The 16,970-nt window shown below is 39.8% G+C and overlaps 1 protein-coding gene and 1 pseudogene across 2 annotated transcripts in view; both read left to right on the top strand.

Annotated features, from left to right (window-relative positions):
- Nucleotides 1–12,354, top strand: part of ZNF397 (zinc finger protein 397) — a 45,589-nt gene extending 33,235 nt beyond the window's left edge. Inside the window, exons 2-3 of one of the 2 annotated variants that reach the window (XM_059139353.1) lie at nt 108–316; nt 9,422–12,354. In XM_059139353.1, coding sequence (XP_058995336.1) covers nt 268–316; nt 9,422–11,427 — 2,055 coding nt within the window. In that variant the 5' untranslated portion in view covers nt 108–267 and the 3' untranslated portion in view covers nt 11,428–12,354. The remainder of the gene's footprint in view (nt 1–107; nt 317–9,421) is intronic. The other variant, XM_059139355.1, reaches the window with a different exon arrangement.
- Nucleotides 12,355–15,155: 2,801 nt separating this feature from the next.
- Nucleotides 15,156–16,669, top strand: LOC131811149 (small ribosomal subunit protein uS2-like; annotated as a pseudogene).
- The last annotated feature ends 301 nt before the right edge of the window (nt 16,670–16,970 follow it).

Raw genomic sequence — 16,970 nt, 5'->3', positions numbered from 1 at the left:
TTATGTCCGAGCCTCATCACGAGGGAGGAAGCCTAATAAATTCTCGGAGAAAACCACTTGGAAATTAAATGAGATTTTGTTTTCTCCTTCACTTCTCTTATATCTAGAGGATGTTTCTCCGAAATTATATCTCCGGTCTCCACGATGATTGCCTTCCAAGCCCAGTGGTACCCTGTTGCCTCCAGGTTTCAGACTCCTATGCGGACAAGAAAAGCTTACTGAGGAAATGGTAATTCTCCAGTTGCTCCCCGAGGTGCCAAGCAGCCCATGGAGATCCACTTCAATTCTGAGTCTCAAGAACACCACCTTCTGTCAGGTGAGAAGCAGTGCATTCTACCTTTCTTAGGCGGTTCAGGTGGTGGGGAGGGTTGTTAATGGTGCGGTGTTAGTGTCTTCCAGGCTATCGGTATTCTTCGTTCCCTATCCCTCACTATATTAGGCGGTATCATGTCTTGAGTGCTACAAGCCCAGTCACATAGCTTTATTGTGAATTCTGGCAGAGTCAGATTCTCATGGAGTTCCCTCCTCTCCTTAAGTTCCCAGTTGCCCATTTTCCCCCTTATAATCACTTTCTCACCGGTCTGTCAGTGTTTGATATTTTCCCTTTAAAATCTTTTCAAGTCATCTTTTTCAAGTACGGATTGGGCTAATTAAAAGTTTGGTTGGAGTCTGACACCCTGGATTCAAATACTAGCTTTGTCATGTACTAGCTTCAGTAAATTACTTGCGTTTTCTTTCTTTCTTTCTTTTTTTTTTTTTGAAACGATTCTGCTTTCTGCTTCCTCATTTTATAAGTATTTAGTAACTCATACCTTGGAGGTTATTTTGAGGGTTGTGTCTATTGCTCCATAATAAAGGACCCCAAAATTTAGTGACCTTAAACATCAGACATTTTTAAACCATGCTATTTTCTTATGGTTCTGTATGTCCTCAACTTGGGCTGGTTTCAGCCGGCAGTTTTTTCTCCTGGTTTCGTCTGGGATCACTTGTGCAGTCATCTAGTGGCTCAACTAGGGCCAGGGTCTGAGTATCAGCCATATATGTCTGGCTGTTGGTGCTGGTCATGGCTGGGGTCACCCACCTGCTGCTGTTCAGCCCACTCTTTCTCACGGGGCAGCCAGTTTTCCATACGGAGAGAGGGAAAGCCTTGGGATGCATAAGCACTTTTCTAACTTATGTTTGTGTTATATTGACGTTCCAGAGTCATTGTGGAAAAGAACTACACAAGGATGTAGTTATTTGGAGATAGGGTTTGTTGGGATCCCTTACAGTAGTAAGTAGTAGTTGGGATCCCTTACACCACAAGCACTAATAATATTACATTATATAAAGTTCTGCACACAGACCAGACTGTTAGTAAATTCTTTATAAGTGGTAGGCACTGTTATTTTTAGTTAGATAATTTTAATCCCATTCTTTTTTTTTTTTTAAGATTTTATTTATCAGTTTGACAGACAGAGATCACAAGTAAGGAGACAGGCAGGCAGAGAGAGAGGAAGGGAAGCAGGCTCCCTGCTGAGCAGAGAGCCCAATTTGGGGCTCAATCCCAGGACCCTGAGATCATGACCTGAGCTGAAGGCAGAGGCTTTAACCCACTGAGCCACCCAGGCCCCTCTTTAATCCCATTCTTATTCAGGTGTTCTGCAGGGTCTCATTTTCACATTATATTTTGCTATTTTCTGATTTTGGTCCTCTCATTTTGCTTGTGAAATTTTACTGTCTTTTTTTATTTTTTTTTATACTCCAGATCTTCTGCCTCTTTATAGTTTTGAGTATTTTTATTTTGTTTTGTTTCTCTCTTCTATATTTAGAACTTGTCTTTCCTTAAGAATCTATTGTAAGGCATCTAGCTCTCATTTTTCATGAGAATTACTACAGAATTGGGTCTCCTTCTTGCAGTTTTATATAAATTTACATATTGCATGTGTTTGTGTCTCTTAGAGTGTGTGTGAAAGAACATTTTTTTACTATAGAATAATATAATTATACTAAAGTACATTTATAAAATACAGAAAGACACAAAACAGGGAATTTAAATAACATACAGCTCCACCATCTAAAGATAGTCACTGGAATGCCTGGGGGGCTCAGTTGGCTAAGCAACTACGTTTGGCTCAGGTCATGACCCTAGAGTCCCGGGATCAAGTCCCACATTGGGCTCCTTGTGCTCAGCGGGGAGCTTGCTTCTCTCTCTGCCTCTGCCTGCTTGTGCTTGCTCTCTCTCTGTCTCTGACAAATAAATAAATAAAATCTTCAAAAAAATAGGGGTGCCTGGGTGGCTCAGTGGGTTAAAGCCTCTGCCTTCGGCTCAGGTCATGGTCCCAGGGTCCTGGGATCAAGCCCCGCATCGGACTCTCTGCTCAGCGGGGAGCCTGCTTCCTCTTTCTCTCTTTGCCTGCCTCTCTGCTTACTTGTAATCTCTGCCTGTTAAATAAATAAATAATCTTTAAAAATAAAAAAGATAGTCACTACTAACAATGTGTCCTTCTAATAAGTAATCACCTATTCAACAAATATTTATTGTTGATAAATGTTTATTAGTTAATCAGAATATAGCTTATTAATTATTGCTGACCATATAATATGGTTAGTTATTGAGGGGCTACTCTTATACTGTTCTAAGTGCGGGCATATAGCAGTGAACTGAACAGAAAAGCCTTTGCCCTCAAGGAGCTTACAGTCTGGTGGGGGAAATAGGAAATAAATAAATATATGGTAGAACATCAGATAGTGGTAATGGTTACAAAGAAAATAAACCAGGATATATCAGTCAGGATTCTAGCAGGAAACAGATGGTTCATTCAAATTGGTAATTCAACATTTCATGAAGAAGATGGGCAGGATTACAGAAATTAATAAGGGTTAGAGTACAGCTTTGGGACCAAAAAAATAAGCAGTTACTACCCTTAGGCCTAGTGTTACAAAGGGATAGACTGATTACCAGATCCTGGAGAGTATAGCTGTAGGGTAGAACTCCCCAGTAGGAGCAATAGCCTTTGCTAAAAGAAGCACAGTCACTTGCAACTCCTGGCCCAGCAAGAAGGGAGTCAGGATGTAGAGTGAAGAACTCATCCTGGTTTCCCCTGGGGTTTAGCACTGAAAGTCCTATATCCCAAGATCCCCATCTGTTTTGGACAAACCAGGATAGTTGGTCATTCTACAGTTCTCCTCCTACTTTGGGCCAAATCTAATTGCAAGCCAGAGGACACAGAATCCCAAGTGCTGCAGTCCATAAATTAGTATCAGCCTCTTGGAGCACAGAGAAACATGAACAGTAGACCTAGAGGGGCAAAAGGAGAATATCCCATTACAGTCCATCCCTTTTAACCTATAATGTTTACTTTTGTCCTTTTTTTGGTTTATCATGTTCCTAACACAGAGAAAAACAGTCTCTTAAGCTTCTGCTTCACAGGTTGACTTGTAATTAAATTATACCCCCCCCACCAAAACGTGAAACTTCACTGCCATTGATGCTCCTCATATTAGGTAGTGAGGTAAAGGGGGTGAAGACATAATTAACTTAAAATCACTGCTGCAGGTTTTACTATTCATAAAGCTAAAACTGATAATCATAACTTTTTTTTCATCACTCATTCTACGTTGTCTCTACCCTCTGTCAGGATCTCAGTGGCAGACTTCTTTACCTAGTTTAATAACATAAACCTTTCTTCCTGGATGATCTGAGTCTTTGATGATCTTGTCTCTTCCATGTTATTTCAGTGTACCATTGATTGGGCCTTTAGACAGGAGAGAACTAGGAAGCACCCGCATTGAATTACCTGATTTCCACGCCTTTTTTTCCTTGCCCTTGTTATGTAGCAGCAGCCAACCCCCAGTATCAATTGGTATCAGTCATCCCAGCCAGCAGAGCAACCCTTTCTCTTGCCAGTTGGTTCAGCAGCATGAGGAACCCAAATGGCCAGGAGACAGTCTCAGCTTCAGATTTAACAAAATCATGACTTTGTTCCATGGTAGACATATTTCTTCTTTGAGAACCAGAACCCCAAACTCACCAAGCCCAAGATTATGGGGATAGGAATTAAAAATTATATGGGGGCACCTGGGTGGCTCATTTAGTTGATTGTCCGACTCTTAATTTCATTTCAGGTTGTAATCTTAGGGTCATGGGGTTAAGCCTCACATCAGGTTCCCTGCTCAGTGGGGAGTCTGCTTATTTCCCTCTCTGTCTGCCCCCACCCACATGTGCATGCACACTCATGTGCTCTCTCAAATAAATCTTTAAGAATATAAATATAATACAATCCATGATATGAATGGATTATTAGTTATATAGTGAAAGGAGACATTTTACTACTCCTCTACCCTTGGCTCCTATGCGCAGGTACTCTGGCCATAGATAAGACAACACTGTTTATTCTCCTCTGGTTTAAGGCACATATTGCATCCTGTAGGACAGCACCCCAAGATTAGGGTGTTGTTGCCTAGCCTGGTACCGTAACTGAGCCTTCAGTAAATCATTCCACTATTATTGGAATCCACTTACTTCTGGATGATGGGCCGTGTGGTAAGACCCGTGAATTACATGTGTGTGAGCTTATTGCTGTACTTTTTTCCCTGTAAAACTACTCCTCTGGAGGTATTATTGTATAGAATCCCATGGTAATAAATAAAGCATTCTCTTAGGTCAGTGCACATTTGTATTTGGACTATATATTTAGTCCTTTGAAAACAAATTTTTGCCCTCTTCATGATAGAAGGAGCCACGACTGATGAATCTGCCCCCTAGTTGTGGGCTCGTTCCTCTCCGGAGAATTGTACCATGTTAGGGGCTCAGGGTTGGTCCCAGCAGTTGGCTGCCTGGCTATATAGCTGTGATAATAGGCATATCAGCCTTGTAAGTAGACACCCATATTATTGAGCCCACACATAGCTTCCATGACCACTTTGTACATGAATCCATTGGGCAAACATTAGTAAAAAAGCTGACTGAGGGGCGCCTGGGTGGCTCAGTGGTTAAGCCGCTGCCTTCGGCTCAGGTCATGATCTCAGGGTCCTGGGATCGAGTCCCGCATCGGGCTCTCTGCTCGGCAGGGAGCCTGCTTCCTCCTCTCTCTCTCTGCCTGCCTCTCTACCTACTTGTGATTTCTCTCTGTCAAATAAATAAATAAAATCTTTAAAAAAAAAAAAAAAAAAAAAGCTGACTGATATTCACAACGTGGATCACCATGTCCATCTGATTGAGAGGCTTCTTTCAAGTGGATGTCCTTTGGTGAGTATTCACACAGAACACAAATACATTCATTCTTTGCCCATCGTAGGAGGTCTGTTATAATTTTCTTCTATAATCCTTATATCTGATCTTCCAGGCTTGTTCTTTTAGCTACCTAACTAACCAATAACCCATTAGTCATTATCCATGAATCAATACAGATGTGTATCTTAGGCTCTGTTGCCTTCCATGAAAGTGGACAGCCAGGTATATACCTGAAATTCTGTCTAATGGGAGGATTTGCCTTTACCAGTATGTTTAAGGTCACTTCAGAGTCAAGGTGTAAGTGAAAGATTCGTTTTCTGCTAGTGTCCACACACTGAGCAGACCCATCTATAACTCAGTTCTGTACATTTTCCTCCTCTGTTAACTGATAAGAGGGAACTCCCATTAGGCCATGAATATTGGCTAATAAGGAGGGGATTCGTGGAGCAATAAGGACACCCACATCACTAGCTCATGGAATTTGTCTTCCATCCTTGCTTTTATAATGGAACGCTGGTCTGTATGTCTAGTTTTAGGATTTGGTGGGTCAACTGGGTAGCTCACATTGATCAGCTTGTAATAGTCATTTAGTGTTCTGTGGTGAAGCATTAAGTCTTATTAGTGCCCAAGAGCAAGCCAGCATCTGTTTTTCACTTAGAAAATTGATGGCAGAAGAGAATATGGCCTTACTCCGGTGTAGTTCTCTTCTGGAGGCTTGCAGAAGCCTTAATACAGCATCCCTGACTACTGCAGACATTTCTTACTATTGGTTATCTGGGTTAATAAAGTCATGTGATAGGACAGCTTACATTGCAACCTGGACCCATGCAAAGCCTTTTTTAAAATTTTGAGTCAGGGTACTAATATTGGTCGTTTCAGCACATTCGACTGTGATATCTGTTGTTTCAAAAATGCAGAGCTCTCCAAGTATTGTGTCTTTCTGAGGTGGTAACAGTTGGTTAGAGATATAAGGGAAGTGAGAAAACAAAGCCACATGGCTATCTGAGAGAAGAGTGTTTTAGGCACAGGGACCAGCAAATGCCAGAGGCCCTTTAATGTAGCAGGAACAGTGTCAGTTTGGGGTAGACAGGAAACGGGAATGAAATGAGAGCAGAGAGAGAAAGGACGGGATGGAACCTTCTGAGCCATAGTAAGGACACAGTATTCCCAGTGTAATAGGAAACCACTGGAACATTTTGTGCATGATAATAACATATAAAGATTACTCTGGAGATGCCTGGGTAGCTCAGTCAGTTAAACATCTGCCTTTTGGCTCGTGTCATGATTCCATGTTCCTGGGATGGAGTCCTGCATCAGGCTCCTTGCTCAGCCAGGAGCCTGCTTCTCCCTCTCCCTGCCACTCCCCCTGCTTGTGTGCCTTCTTGCTATCTTTCTCTCTCTCTGACAAATGAATAAATTAAAAAAAAATTAAAGTATACTGTGTTATGGAGAGTAGGGGAAAGGTAAGTTAGAAGAAAAATGTTTTAAGAAGAGAGTAATCAATTATGTCAGATAAATACAGAAGAAGATTGAGAATTGACCATCAGATTTGTTAAGATAGAGCTTATTAGGGATTCTGATAAGTGCAGTTTTGATGGAGTTAAGGAGATAAAAGCCTGATTGCAGTGAGTTAAAAAAAGGATAGACTTAATATTGGTTAGCATATAGAGCAGTGTGAACTCAAACTCAAAAATAAGACCCAGCAATTCTGGTCCTAAGTTTATGTAACCTGGAGAAACACTTGAATATATGCATAAAGATAAATGTACCAGCAGATTCATATGAGCATTGTTTGAAATAAAAAATATTACTGTCCATTGAAGGAGAATGGCTAAATAAATTGAGGTATATGTCACACTATGGTAGTGAACATAAGTAGACTGCAGTTACACGATTGAATATGGATGAATTTTCCAAACATAATGTTGAGCAAAAAAAAAATACAAAAAAACAAATCATAGAATATATGTGATATAATTCCATAAATGTGTATAGTTCAAAAACATGCTTTATTTGTCTGCTAGGGCTCCCATAACAAAGTATCACAAACTGTGTGGCTTAAACTGCAATTTATTTTCTCACAGTTCTGTACCTTAACTTTTGTCATCTGTGCTTTGCTTTCTTCTAGAAGTGTTATAGTTTTAGTTTTTATGTTTATGTTTAAATTAAATTTCTAGTTAATTTTTGTATATAGCATAAGAAAAGATGGTTAATTTATGTTACTGTTACAGCTGAAAAGATATAACAATATCTTTTGTTTGAAAAAGACTATCCTTTCACCATTGATTTTCTTAGCAACTTTGTTGACAATCAGTTTTACATAAATGTTTGGATCTATTTATGGACTCAGTCTTTTTCCATTAGGGGATATGCTTGTCCTTATGCAGTCCCATACTGCTTTGATTACTATAGCCTTATAATAAAGCTTGAAATCTGGTAGTGTAACTTCTTTAATTTTGTTCTTCTTTTCCAAAATTGTTTAGACTCTTCTGTGCCTTTCTACATAAAGTTTAGAATCAGTTTGTCAATTTCTATGAAAAAATACTGCTGAGGTTTTGATTGGAGTTGCATTGAACCTATAGCAAAGTTTGGGAAGAAATCCACCATCTTAACAATATTAAATCTTGGGCGCCTGGGTGGCTCAGTGGGTTAAGCTGCTGCCTTCGGCTCGGGTCATGATCTCAGGGTCCTGGGATCGAGTCCCGCATCGGGCTCTCTGCTCAGCGGGGAGCCTGTTTCCCTCTCTCTCTCTCTGCCTGCCTCTCCATCTACTTGTGATTTCTCTCTGTCAAATAAATAAATAAAATCTTTAAAAAAAAAAAAAAAACAATATTAAATCTTCCTCTCCATAAGTGATGGCATATATTTGTTTATTATGTCTTCTTTAACTTCTCTTAGCAGTGTTTTGTAGTGTTCATTATAAACATATACACGTATTTTGTTGAATTGTTTTTAAATATTTTATTTTTGGTGTAATTAAAAATGTTTTTAATTTTAGGCTCTAATTTTTCATGGGTAGTATACTAAAATACAGTTGGGTTTTGTATGTTATTCTAATAAACTCATTTATTTATTTGACAGACCACGATCACAAGTAGGCAGAGGCAGACAGAGAGAGAGTGGGGAAAGCAGGCCCCCCACTGAGCAGAGAGCCCTATGTGGGGCTCAATCCCAGGGCCCCAGGATCATGACCTGAGCTGAAGGCAGAGGCTTTAACCCACTGAGCCACCCAGGTGCCCCTCTAATAACTTTTTTGAGATACTTTAGAATTTTCTTTTTTTTTTTTTAAAGATTTTATTTATTTATTTGACAGAGAGAGATCACAAGTAGGCAGAGAGGCAGGCAGAAAGGGAGGAGGAAGCAGGCTCCCTGCTGAGCGGAGAGCCGGATGCGGGACTTGATCCCAGGACCCTGAATCAGGACCTGAGCCGAAGGCAGCGGCCTAACCCACTGAGCCACCCAGGCGCCCCTAGAATTTTCTATATACATGATTGTATAGTCTACAAGTGAAGACAGTTTGACTTTTTTCTTGTTTGTATCTCTCATTTATTTTTCATGTCTTTTTTTTTTTTTTAAGATTTTATTTATTTATTTGACAGATAGAGATCACAAGTAGGCAAAGAGGCAGGCAGAGAGAGGGGGGGAAGCAGGCTCCCCGCTGAGCAGAGAGCCCGAAGCGGGGCTCGATCCCAGGACCCTGAGATCATGACCTGAGCCGAAGGCAGCAGCTTAACCCACTGAGCCACCCAGGCACCCCTATTTTTCATGTCTTGTTGCGTTGGCTAGTAATACTAAACAGAGCTTGCCTTAACCCCCAATAGTAGCCTCTGATCAGGCTGGTTGGTGCTCTTCCCAGTGACAGCCAGGCTGCCACTGCTGCCTTCTCTCTCTCCTTCTCCGCTATCCCTCAAGAACTCTTTCATATTGCTTACCTTACTTATGTTAATGTTGCTTGTGTATTAGTTTTAATTTAATCAAAACTTTCATAATTACTCTGACTAGGTTTCAGTATTCCCAGATCTCCTGTGACAAACATATGCAGGACATATCTGGTAAACCATTTCAATACATGGTTCTTATGATCCATTACTTATTGATTCTTCCTAATTGCTCTTTCAGAGGATAATTTTCAGTGTTTTAGAGCACTCTCATATTGTGATATACAGTATGAAGAATACATTCCATTTGGATTTTTTATTGTTCTAGGTGGTGAGACTAAGACCAAGATTGGAGAGGTGACTTCAGAGGAGGAAATTACAACAAAAATTGAACCATTGCCTGAGGAGTCTGGCAGCCCCAGAGATGATGTCCTCCAGGATTCTGAATGCAGAGGATTTTGTGAATTTGGGGATAAATTAAATGAGAAGGATCAAAATTTCTTTAAAAGAAGACAGCATAACTGTGATGAATGTGGGCAAAGCTTTGCTTGGAGTACAGGCCTTATTAGGCATCGAAGAACCCATTGGGAGAAACCCTATGAATGTGATAAGTGTGGAAAGGCTTTTAGTGTGAGCTCAGCTCTGGTTCTGCATCAGAGAATTCATACTGGAGAGAAACCCTATCCTTGTACTTGGTGCATTAAAAGTTTCAGTCGGAGCTCAGACCTTATTAAACATCAAAGAGTCCACACTGGTGAAAAACCTTATAAATGTGATGAATGTGGGAAAGCCTTCAGTCAGAGTTCTGATCTCATCATCCATCAGAGAATCCATACAGGAGAAAAACCCTATCAGTGCAGTCACTGTAGTAAAAGTTTTAGCCAGCGCTCAGATCTGGTTAAGCATCAGAGAATCCATACTGGAGAGAAGCCTTATACATGTAACCAGTGTAACAAACATTTTAGTCAGAGTTCTGATGTTATAAAACATCAAAGAATCCACACTGGGGAGAAACCATATAAATGTGATGTGTGTGGAAAAGCCTTCAGTCAGAGCTCAGATCTTATTCTGCATCAGAGAATTCACACTGGGGAGAAACCATATCCATGTAATCAGTGTAACAAAAGTTTCAGTCAAAACTCAGATCTTATTAAACATCGAAGGATCCATACTGGAGAGAAACCCTATAAATGTAATGAATGTGGTAAAGCTTTTAATCAGAGCTCAGTACTTATTCTGCATCAGAGAATTCACACTGGAGAGAAACCCTATCCATGTAATCAGTGTAGCAAAACCTTCAGTAGACTTTCAGATCTCATGAATCATCAGAGAATTCACACTGGAGAGAAACCTTACCCATGTAGCCAGTGCAGCAAAATGTTTAGTCGAAGATCAGACCTTGTTAAACATCATAGAATTCATACAGGGGAGAAGCCCTATGAATGCGATGAGTGTGGGAAAACCTTTAGTCAGAGCTCAAATCTTATTCTCCATCAGAGAATCCACACTGGAGAGAAACCCTATCCATGCAGTGATTGTACTAAAAGTTTTAGTCGTCGTTCAGACCTCGTTAAACATCAAAGAATACACACTGGAGAGAAGCCGTATGCATGTAACCAGTGCAATAAAAGTTTCAGTCAAAGCTCAGACCTCACCAAACATCAGAGAGTGCACTCTGGGGAAAAGCCCTATCATTGTGATCATTGTGAGAAAGCCTTCAGCCAGAGTTCTGACCTTATTCTTCATCAGAGAATTCACACTGGAGAAAAACCATACCCATGCACACAGTGCAGCAAAAGTTTCAGCCAGAACTCAGACCTTATCAAACACCAGAGAATCCACACTGGGGAAAAACCCTATCAATGTCCCGAGTGTGGAAAGGCTTTTAGTCAGTGCTCAGCTCTTATCCTACATCAGAGGATCCACACTGGAGAAAAACCATATTCATGTGATCAGTGTGGTAAAAACTTTAGTCGGCGCTCTGATCTCATTAACCATCAAAGAATCCATGCTGGTGAAAAGCCATGTAAATGTGATGCATGTGGGAAAGCCTTCGGCACATGCTCTGAGCTTACTGAACACCAGGGAATCCACACTGGGGAGAGACCCCACATTGTCCAGTGCAACAGAAATTTTAGCCAGCTCTCTGAGCTTATTAATCATGAGACAGTCCATTCTGAGGAAGACAGGCTAAGTGTGATAAATGTGGGAAAACCTTCAGAGTATTCACAGATTTTATTTCATACCAGAGACACTATATCAGAAAAAAATGTTAGGAATGCTATTGATTATGAAAATGGTTTTAATCAGTGCTCAACTCTTGTGCTACATTAAAAGGAAACACACTGGACAGAAAACACTAAGTTCTACAATGAAAGTTTAACTGAGAGCTCAGACATTACTAAACTTAAGAAAGATTCTGAGTTCCATGAGTAATTGAGAAAACCTTCAATATGAATAAATATTACTGAATGTCAGCAACAATGGAAAGAAATTTCTGCCTGTTATAATGAAAAAACAAAACAAGCCTCTGGTCTTTTATTCAAATATAATCTACAAGGGGAGAGTTTTATCATTATAAGAAATGAATAACAATATTAATGCAGAACCTTATCAGATACTGTAAAGATCAGTGTGATGGGGTGTGCAGTCAGCTCAGAAGGAAATGTATTAGTGTCATTATCTCAAACCTTGAGTGAGCCCTAATTATTACATATCAGAGAAGTTACATTAAGAGAATGTGGGGAAAACTTAAACCCCTTCTACATCTTAATTAGCATTCACTCATAATCGGCATGCCACTTACCACCTGACAACAGAGAGTCCTACCTTATGCTCACATTACTTAATCTGTTTTAAATTCCCCGTGTGTGAACATGCAATGACATTCTGGTATTAAACTTATTAACTACATAATTCCAGTGCCCTATTTTCTCAGAAAAATTTTTTTCTTTGCCCTAGTTTCGGTTTTCCTAAAGAGTAGGAATTTTCAGGTTCCTGCAATAGGGACAGAAAATATGGACTTATTTTGCTTTCAGTAATGCAGCCCATAGACCAGTGGTTTGAAATCATTTCTTCCATATTACCATTTAATCACAGTTTCTTAAATATGAGACAATTTTTTTTAATTCCATATGTCAGAGTCTAGCACTATGTCATCTATAGATAAACAAAAATGAGAGCTGAAGTAGTGCCCACATGACTAATTTGTATACCATATTCTGTCTAAAAATAAAGATGTCGATTTTTTTCAAGTGGCAACATTTATCAGACTGGTTTTGATTTTTTTTTTTTTAAGATTTTATTTATTTATTTGACAAAGAGAAATTACAAGTACACTGAGAGGCAGGCAGAGAGAGAGAAGGAAGCAGGCTCCCTGCTAAGCAGAGAGCCCGATGCGGGACTCGATCCCAGGACCCTGAGATCATGACCTGAGCCGAAGGCAGTGGCTTAACCCACTGAGCCACCCAGGCACCCCATTGATTTCTGATATACATATGGTAATAGGCTACTATATGCAAAGTTTTTAAGTGAAAAATAGAAACTTATTTAAGAATAAAAATTTAAAATTGTTTTTCTAGTATTAACCATTTGTTAAGATTCCACTGCTATACGCTGAATATTCCCTATAATCATCCAGTTACTATATCACTTTAATAGTTATTGTTATCTACAATGTGCAAGGCATTTTTTAAAGGTTTTGTGGTATACACAGAGAATATACAAAGCATATGTGATAAAGTCTGATGTATAAAGAAAACACATGGCTCAATACAATCGTAGAGGTAGATAAGATGCTTATAAGAGGAAGTAGGGTTCAATTCTAATTGGAAAGAAAGTTTGGGGAGCTCCAGAGATTTGAGTTTTGAAGGATGGGATTAGAGGCATAGAGTCAGGAAGGGAGTAGTCAACAAAGTCACAGCAGCAAGAGGGTGTAAGAAATGATGTGGAGTATGTGCTTAGTCATTAATTCATTCAATACACATTCAGTGTCAGGCACTACTGAGTACTACTCAAGGGGATAGGAAGGGTTCCTGCCCTTACACTCAAGTGTTTTTGCAAATAATGACTAAAACATGTACTTAAGAGGGTAAGATTAAGATGGAAATCAAAATGAAGTACGAGAAAAGATTGCTAAGGAGTATGATGCTAAATGAGCAGGCACTTCAACTTTCTGGCATTTAGTATCACGTAAAATGGAAGAGTACTAGTTATAACAGGATTGAGTTTCATATTTCTGTATTTGTTCTCAAGATAGTGGAAAGCCATTGAGATCTTTGAACCAAGGAATGGTATGATCATCTTACTGCCTTGGGAAGAGTAAAATCAAATGGGGAAGGAGCAAAAAGAAAAACTTTTGAAGTCTGCAAATAAAAGCATGAGGGTCATAAGCAGAAGAGCTAAGAGGCATTGACATGACAGTAAGTTGAGAAGAGAATAGGAAAAGGTATAATTAATTAGCTTTATTCTTTGGGGGATTTAAAAAGTGAAGAAATAGGATGATGAAATTTGTATCAAGTTTACCCCTCTCTCCTGAGGATAAATTTTAAGAGCCAACTGCTTACTGCACATTTCTACCAACTGCTTCCTATACACCCCCATGACATCTTCCTGAATTCCCTATCCTGGCTAAGCACCTTGCTGTACAGCCATCCTGCACTCTCCACTTTCCCAAGTTTTCTAAATCCACTTGCTCACTAGGTTTTAGAAACGAGTTACAAAAGTAACACTACATATATATAAATATGATTTTTAAAAGTCTGACAATAACAAGTGTTGAGAAGGAACATGGTAGATCAGTAGTTGTATTACATCAGTAATTACGTTACATATAAATGAACTTTGAGAAAAATTCTTGCATTTCTTATAGTTTATAGGGTACTTGCTCAAGCAAGACCCACTGTAAGAGCAAGGATCCAGGGAATTCAAAATTAAAGTATGGAAAAAGATACTCCGTTAAAACACTAACCAAAAGAAAGCTGTTAATCACTGTACCAATATTAGACAAGAAGTAGACCTTAAAACCGAAGGCTTACTATAGATAAAAGTGGACATTTTTATTGATAAAAGAGTCAGTTTACCAAGAAAATACAAATATTCTAAAGTAGATACATCTAATAATTTTGCTTCGAAGTATATAAAGTTATAATTGACAGCAAAACTAAAATGAGAAAGATGAATCTACAATCCTAATGGAAGACTTCCCCACAGCTCTCTCAGTAAACAAGCAGAAAAAAAAAATGTTTAAGAATATAGTACATGTGGACATACAGGATATGTTAATAAAATGACCTACTTAACATACAGAAAACAGTGCAACCAACACTGGCAGAAAACTCCTTTTGGGTGTACAAAGAACATTTACCATAGCTGACCATGTGCTGGTTTGTAAAGCAAGCCTCAGCAAATTCATCAGACTGAAATAATTTAGTATAGTGCTGTCCAATAGAACTTAATAGGTTCTTGTCAGTAGCGTTCAGTACAGTAATCACATAGTTAATAGTCACTAGCCACATGTGGCTTCTGAGCCCTTAAAATGTGGCTAATGTGACTGATGAACAACATTTTATTTAATTCTAATTAATTTAAATAGTCACATCTGGTTAGTGGCTACCACATTGGACAGGAAGACTTAGCATATGTTTTCAGACAACAATAAAATTAGCTAGAAATCAGTAACACACACACACACTAAAAAATAAATTCCCAAATGTTTAGAAATCAAGACAATTTAAATCACCTATAGGTAAAAAGAAGTAAGCATAGTGGAAATTTGGAAGGTATCTTTGTCTGGATAACAGTAAAAATTGTGGGAAAGAACTAAAGCCCTGATTAAAGAGAAATTTATGGCATTCAGTGCCTATATTAGGAAAGACAGGGCTACAATTCACTGATTTAAATATCCATTGCGAGAAGTTAGAAAAAGAATAGTAAGTAGATCTAAAGAAAGAATGTAGAGAGAGGTTCATACAGTGCTGTTCTGGGTTCCCATCGTAGCTTAAAGGGAAATTTTCACAATGTCCAGAATATTTGATGTTCTCCAAATGAAGGAAGAGGGTGTTCTCAAATTCCTCGCAGCGGGAACCCACTCAGGTGGTACCAACTTGACTTCTAAGTGGAATAGTACATCTACAAAAGGAAAAGTGATGGCATCTTTAGCATAAATTTGGAGAGAACCTAGGAGTAGCCTCTGTTGGCAGCTCAGGCCATTGTTGCCATAGAAACCCAACTGATGTCAGGGTCATGACCTTCAGGAATACTGGCCAACGAGTTGTGCGAAAGTTTGCTGCCGTCCTTGGACCCCCCACTATGGCTGGCCGCTTCACTTCGAGAGCCTTCATTAACCAGGTCCAGGGAGTGTTCCAGGAACAAAGACTTCTGGTGGTTACTGCTGCCAGGGCTGACCACCGGCCTCTCACAGACGTGTCTGGTGTTGACCTGCCCACCACAGCCATGGTAGAGCAACCCATCTGCTGTACGTGGACATCGCCATCCCATAGGCAAGGGAGCTCACTCAGTGGGTCTGATGTGGAGGGTGCCACCCAGGGAGGTCTGTGCATGCGTGGCACCAGGTCCTGGGTACAGCTAGAGGAGGTCCTCCCAGACCTCTCCTTCCACAGAGATTCTGAAGAGATTGTAGGGCAGAGCCGACCGCTGCTGAAAAGGCTGTGACCACAGAGGAATTTCAGAGTGAACGGACGGCTCCGGCTCCCGGATTTACCACTCCTCAGCCTGAGGTCACAGACCGCTCTGAAGGCATGCGGGTGACCTCCGTGCCTTGTCAGCAGATCCCTGCTCAGGTCCCTGAATGGAGAGGAATGACTAACTCTTGAGTGGCTTTAAGCTGTTCTTCCACAGACCATTAAACAGAAAATGGAAATGTGGTCGACAGACAATACACGGTTTCTTAAAAAAAAAAAAAAAAGAAAAGAAAAAAATGAAAGAAATTGTAGAGCGTGAATTAATGAAACGGAAAACAAATATTTTGGTTCAGCTTTTGAAAGATATAAAATTGAGAATGCCCCAGCAAAACTGATCAAGAAAAAAAAAAAGAGAGAGAGAGAAAGAGAGAGAGAAGTACCGTCTGTCAGTGTAAGGAGCACAAACGTGGCCATCAATGCACATCTACAGCTGTTACAGAGAGAATATAAAGGATACGACTAATAATTTCATCAAAAATTTTGAAATGTTATCCCATATTAGTTCAAGAAGAAATATAAAATTTAAACAATTTGGGGTCTACTAAGGAAATTGTAATTTAAATTTTTCTTATAAAGAATATTCCAGGCCAGATACCACAGTGAGGAATACTTCCAGATGTTAAAGGAAGAAGTAAACCAATCTTCCACAGTCTTTAAGGTAATAGAGATGGGTCCGTAATCAAAGGAGCGAGATTGATACAAAGCGAAGGTCAAGTAAAACTTTATTTCGGGGGCGCCTGGGTGGCTCAGTGGTTTGGGCTGCTGCCTTCCGCTCAGGTCATGATCTCAGGGTCCTGGGATCAAGCCCCGCATCGGGCTCTCTGCTCCGCAGGAAGCCTGCTTCTCTCTCTCTCTCTCTCTCTCTCTGCCTGCCTCTCTGCCTACTAGTGATCTCTGTCTGTCAAATAAATAAATAAAATCTTAAAAAAAAAAAATGTTAAAAAAAAAAAAAAAACTTTATTTCGCACCAAGCATCGAGAATCAAACTGTTCGGGGCCGCCTCTTACAGAGAGGGCGACCCCTCCCTGCCTTACAGACTACCTTTTAAAAGGCAAAGGCTATGTGGTTGAGCCTGGCCACACACAGGTGGCCAATAAGATTATAACACACAGAGAAAGTTGCATAGTCATGCTAAGTCACACACGGGTGGCCAATTGAATTACAATTTACTCTATA

This window comes from Mustela lutreola, chromosome 11 (genome assembly GCF_030435805.1).
Source record: "Mustela lutreola isolate mMusLut2 chromosome 11, mMusLut2.pri, whole genome shotgun sequence".
Classification (NCBI taxonomy): Eukaryota; Metazoa; Chordata; class Mammalia; order Carnivora; family Mustelidae; genus Mustela; species Mustela lutreola.
Note: the sequence above shows the minus strand (reverse complement) of the source record. Positions and strands in the feature narration are given on the sequence as shown.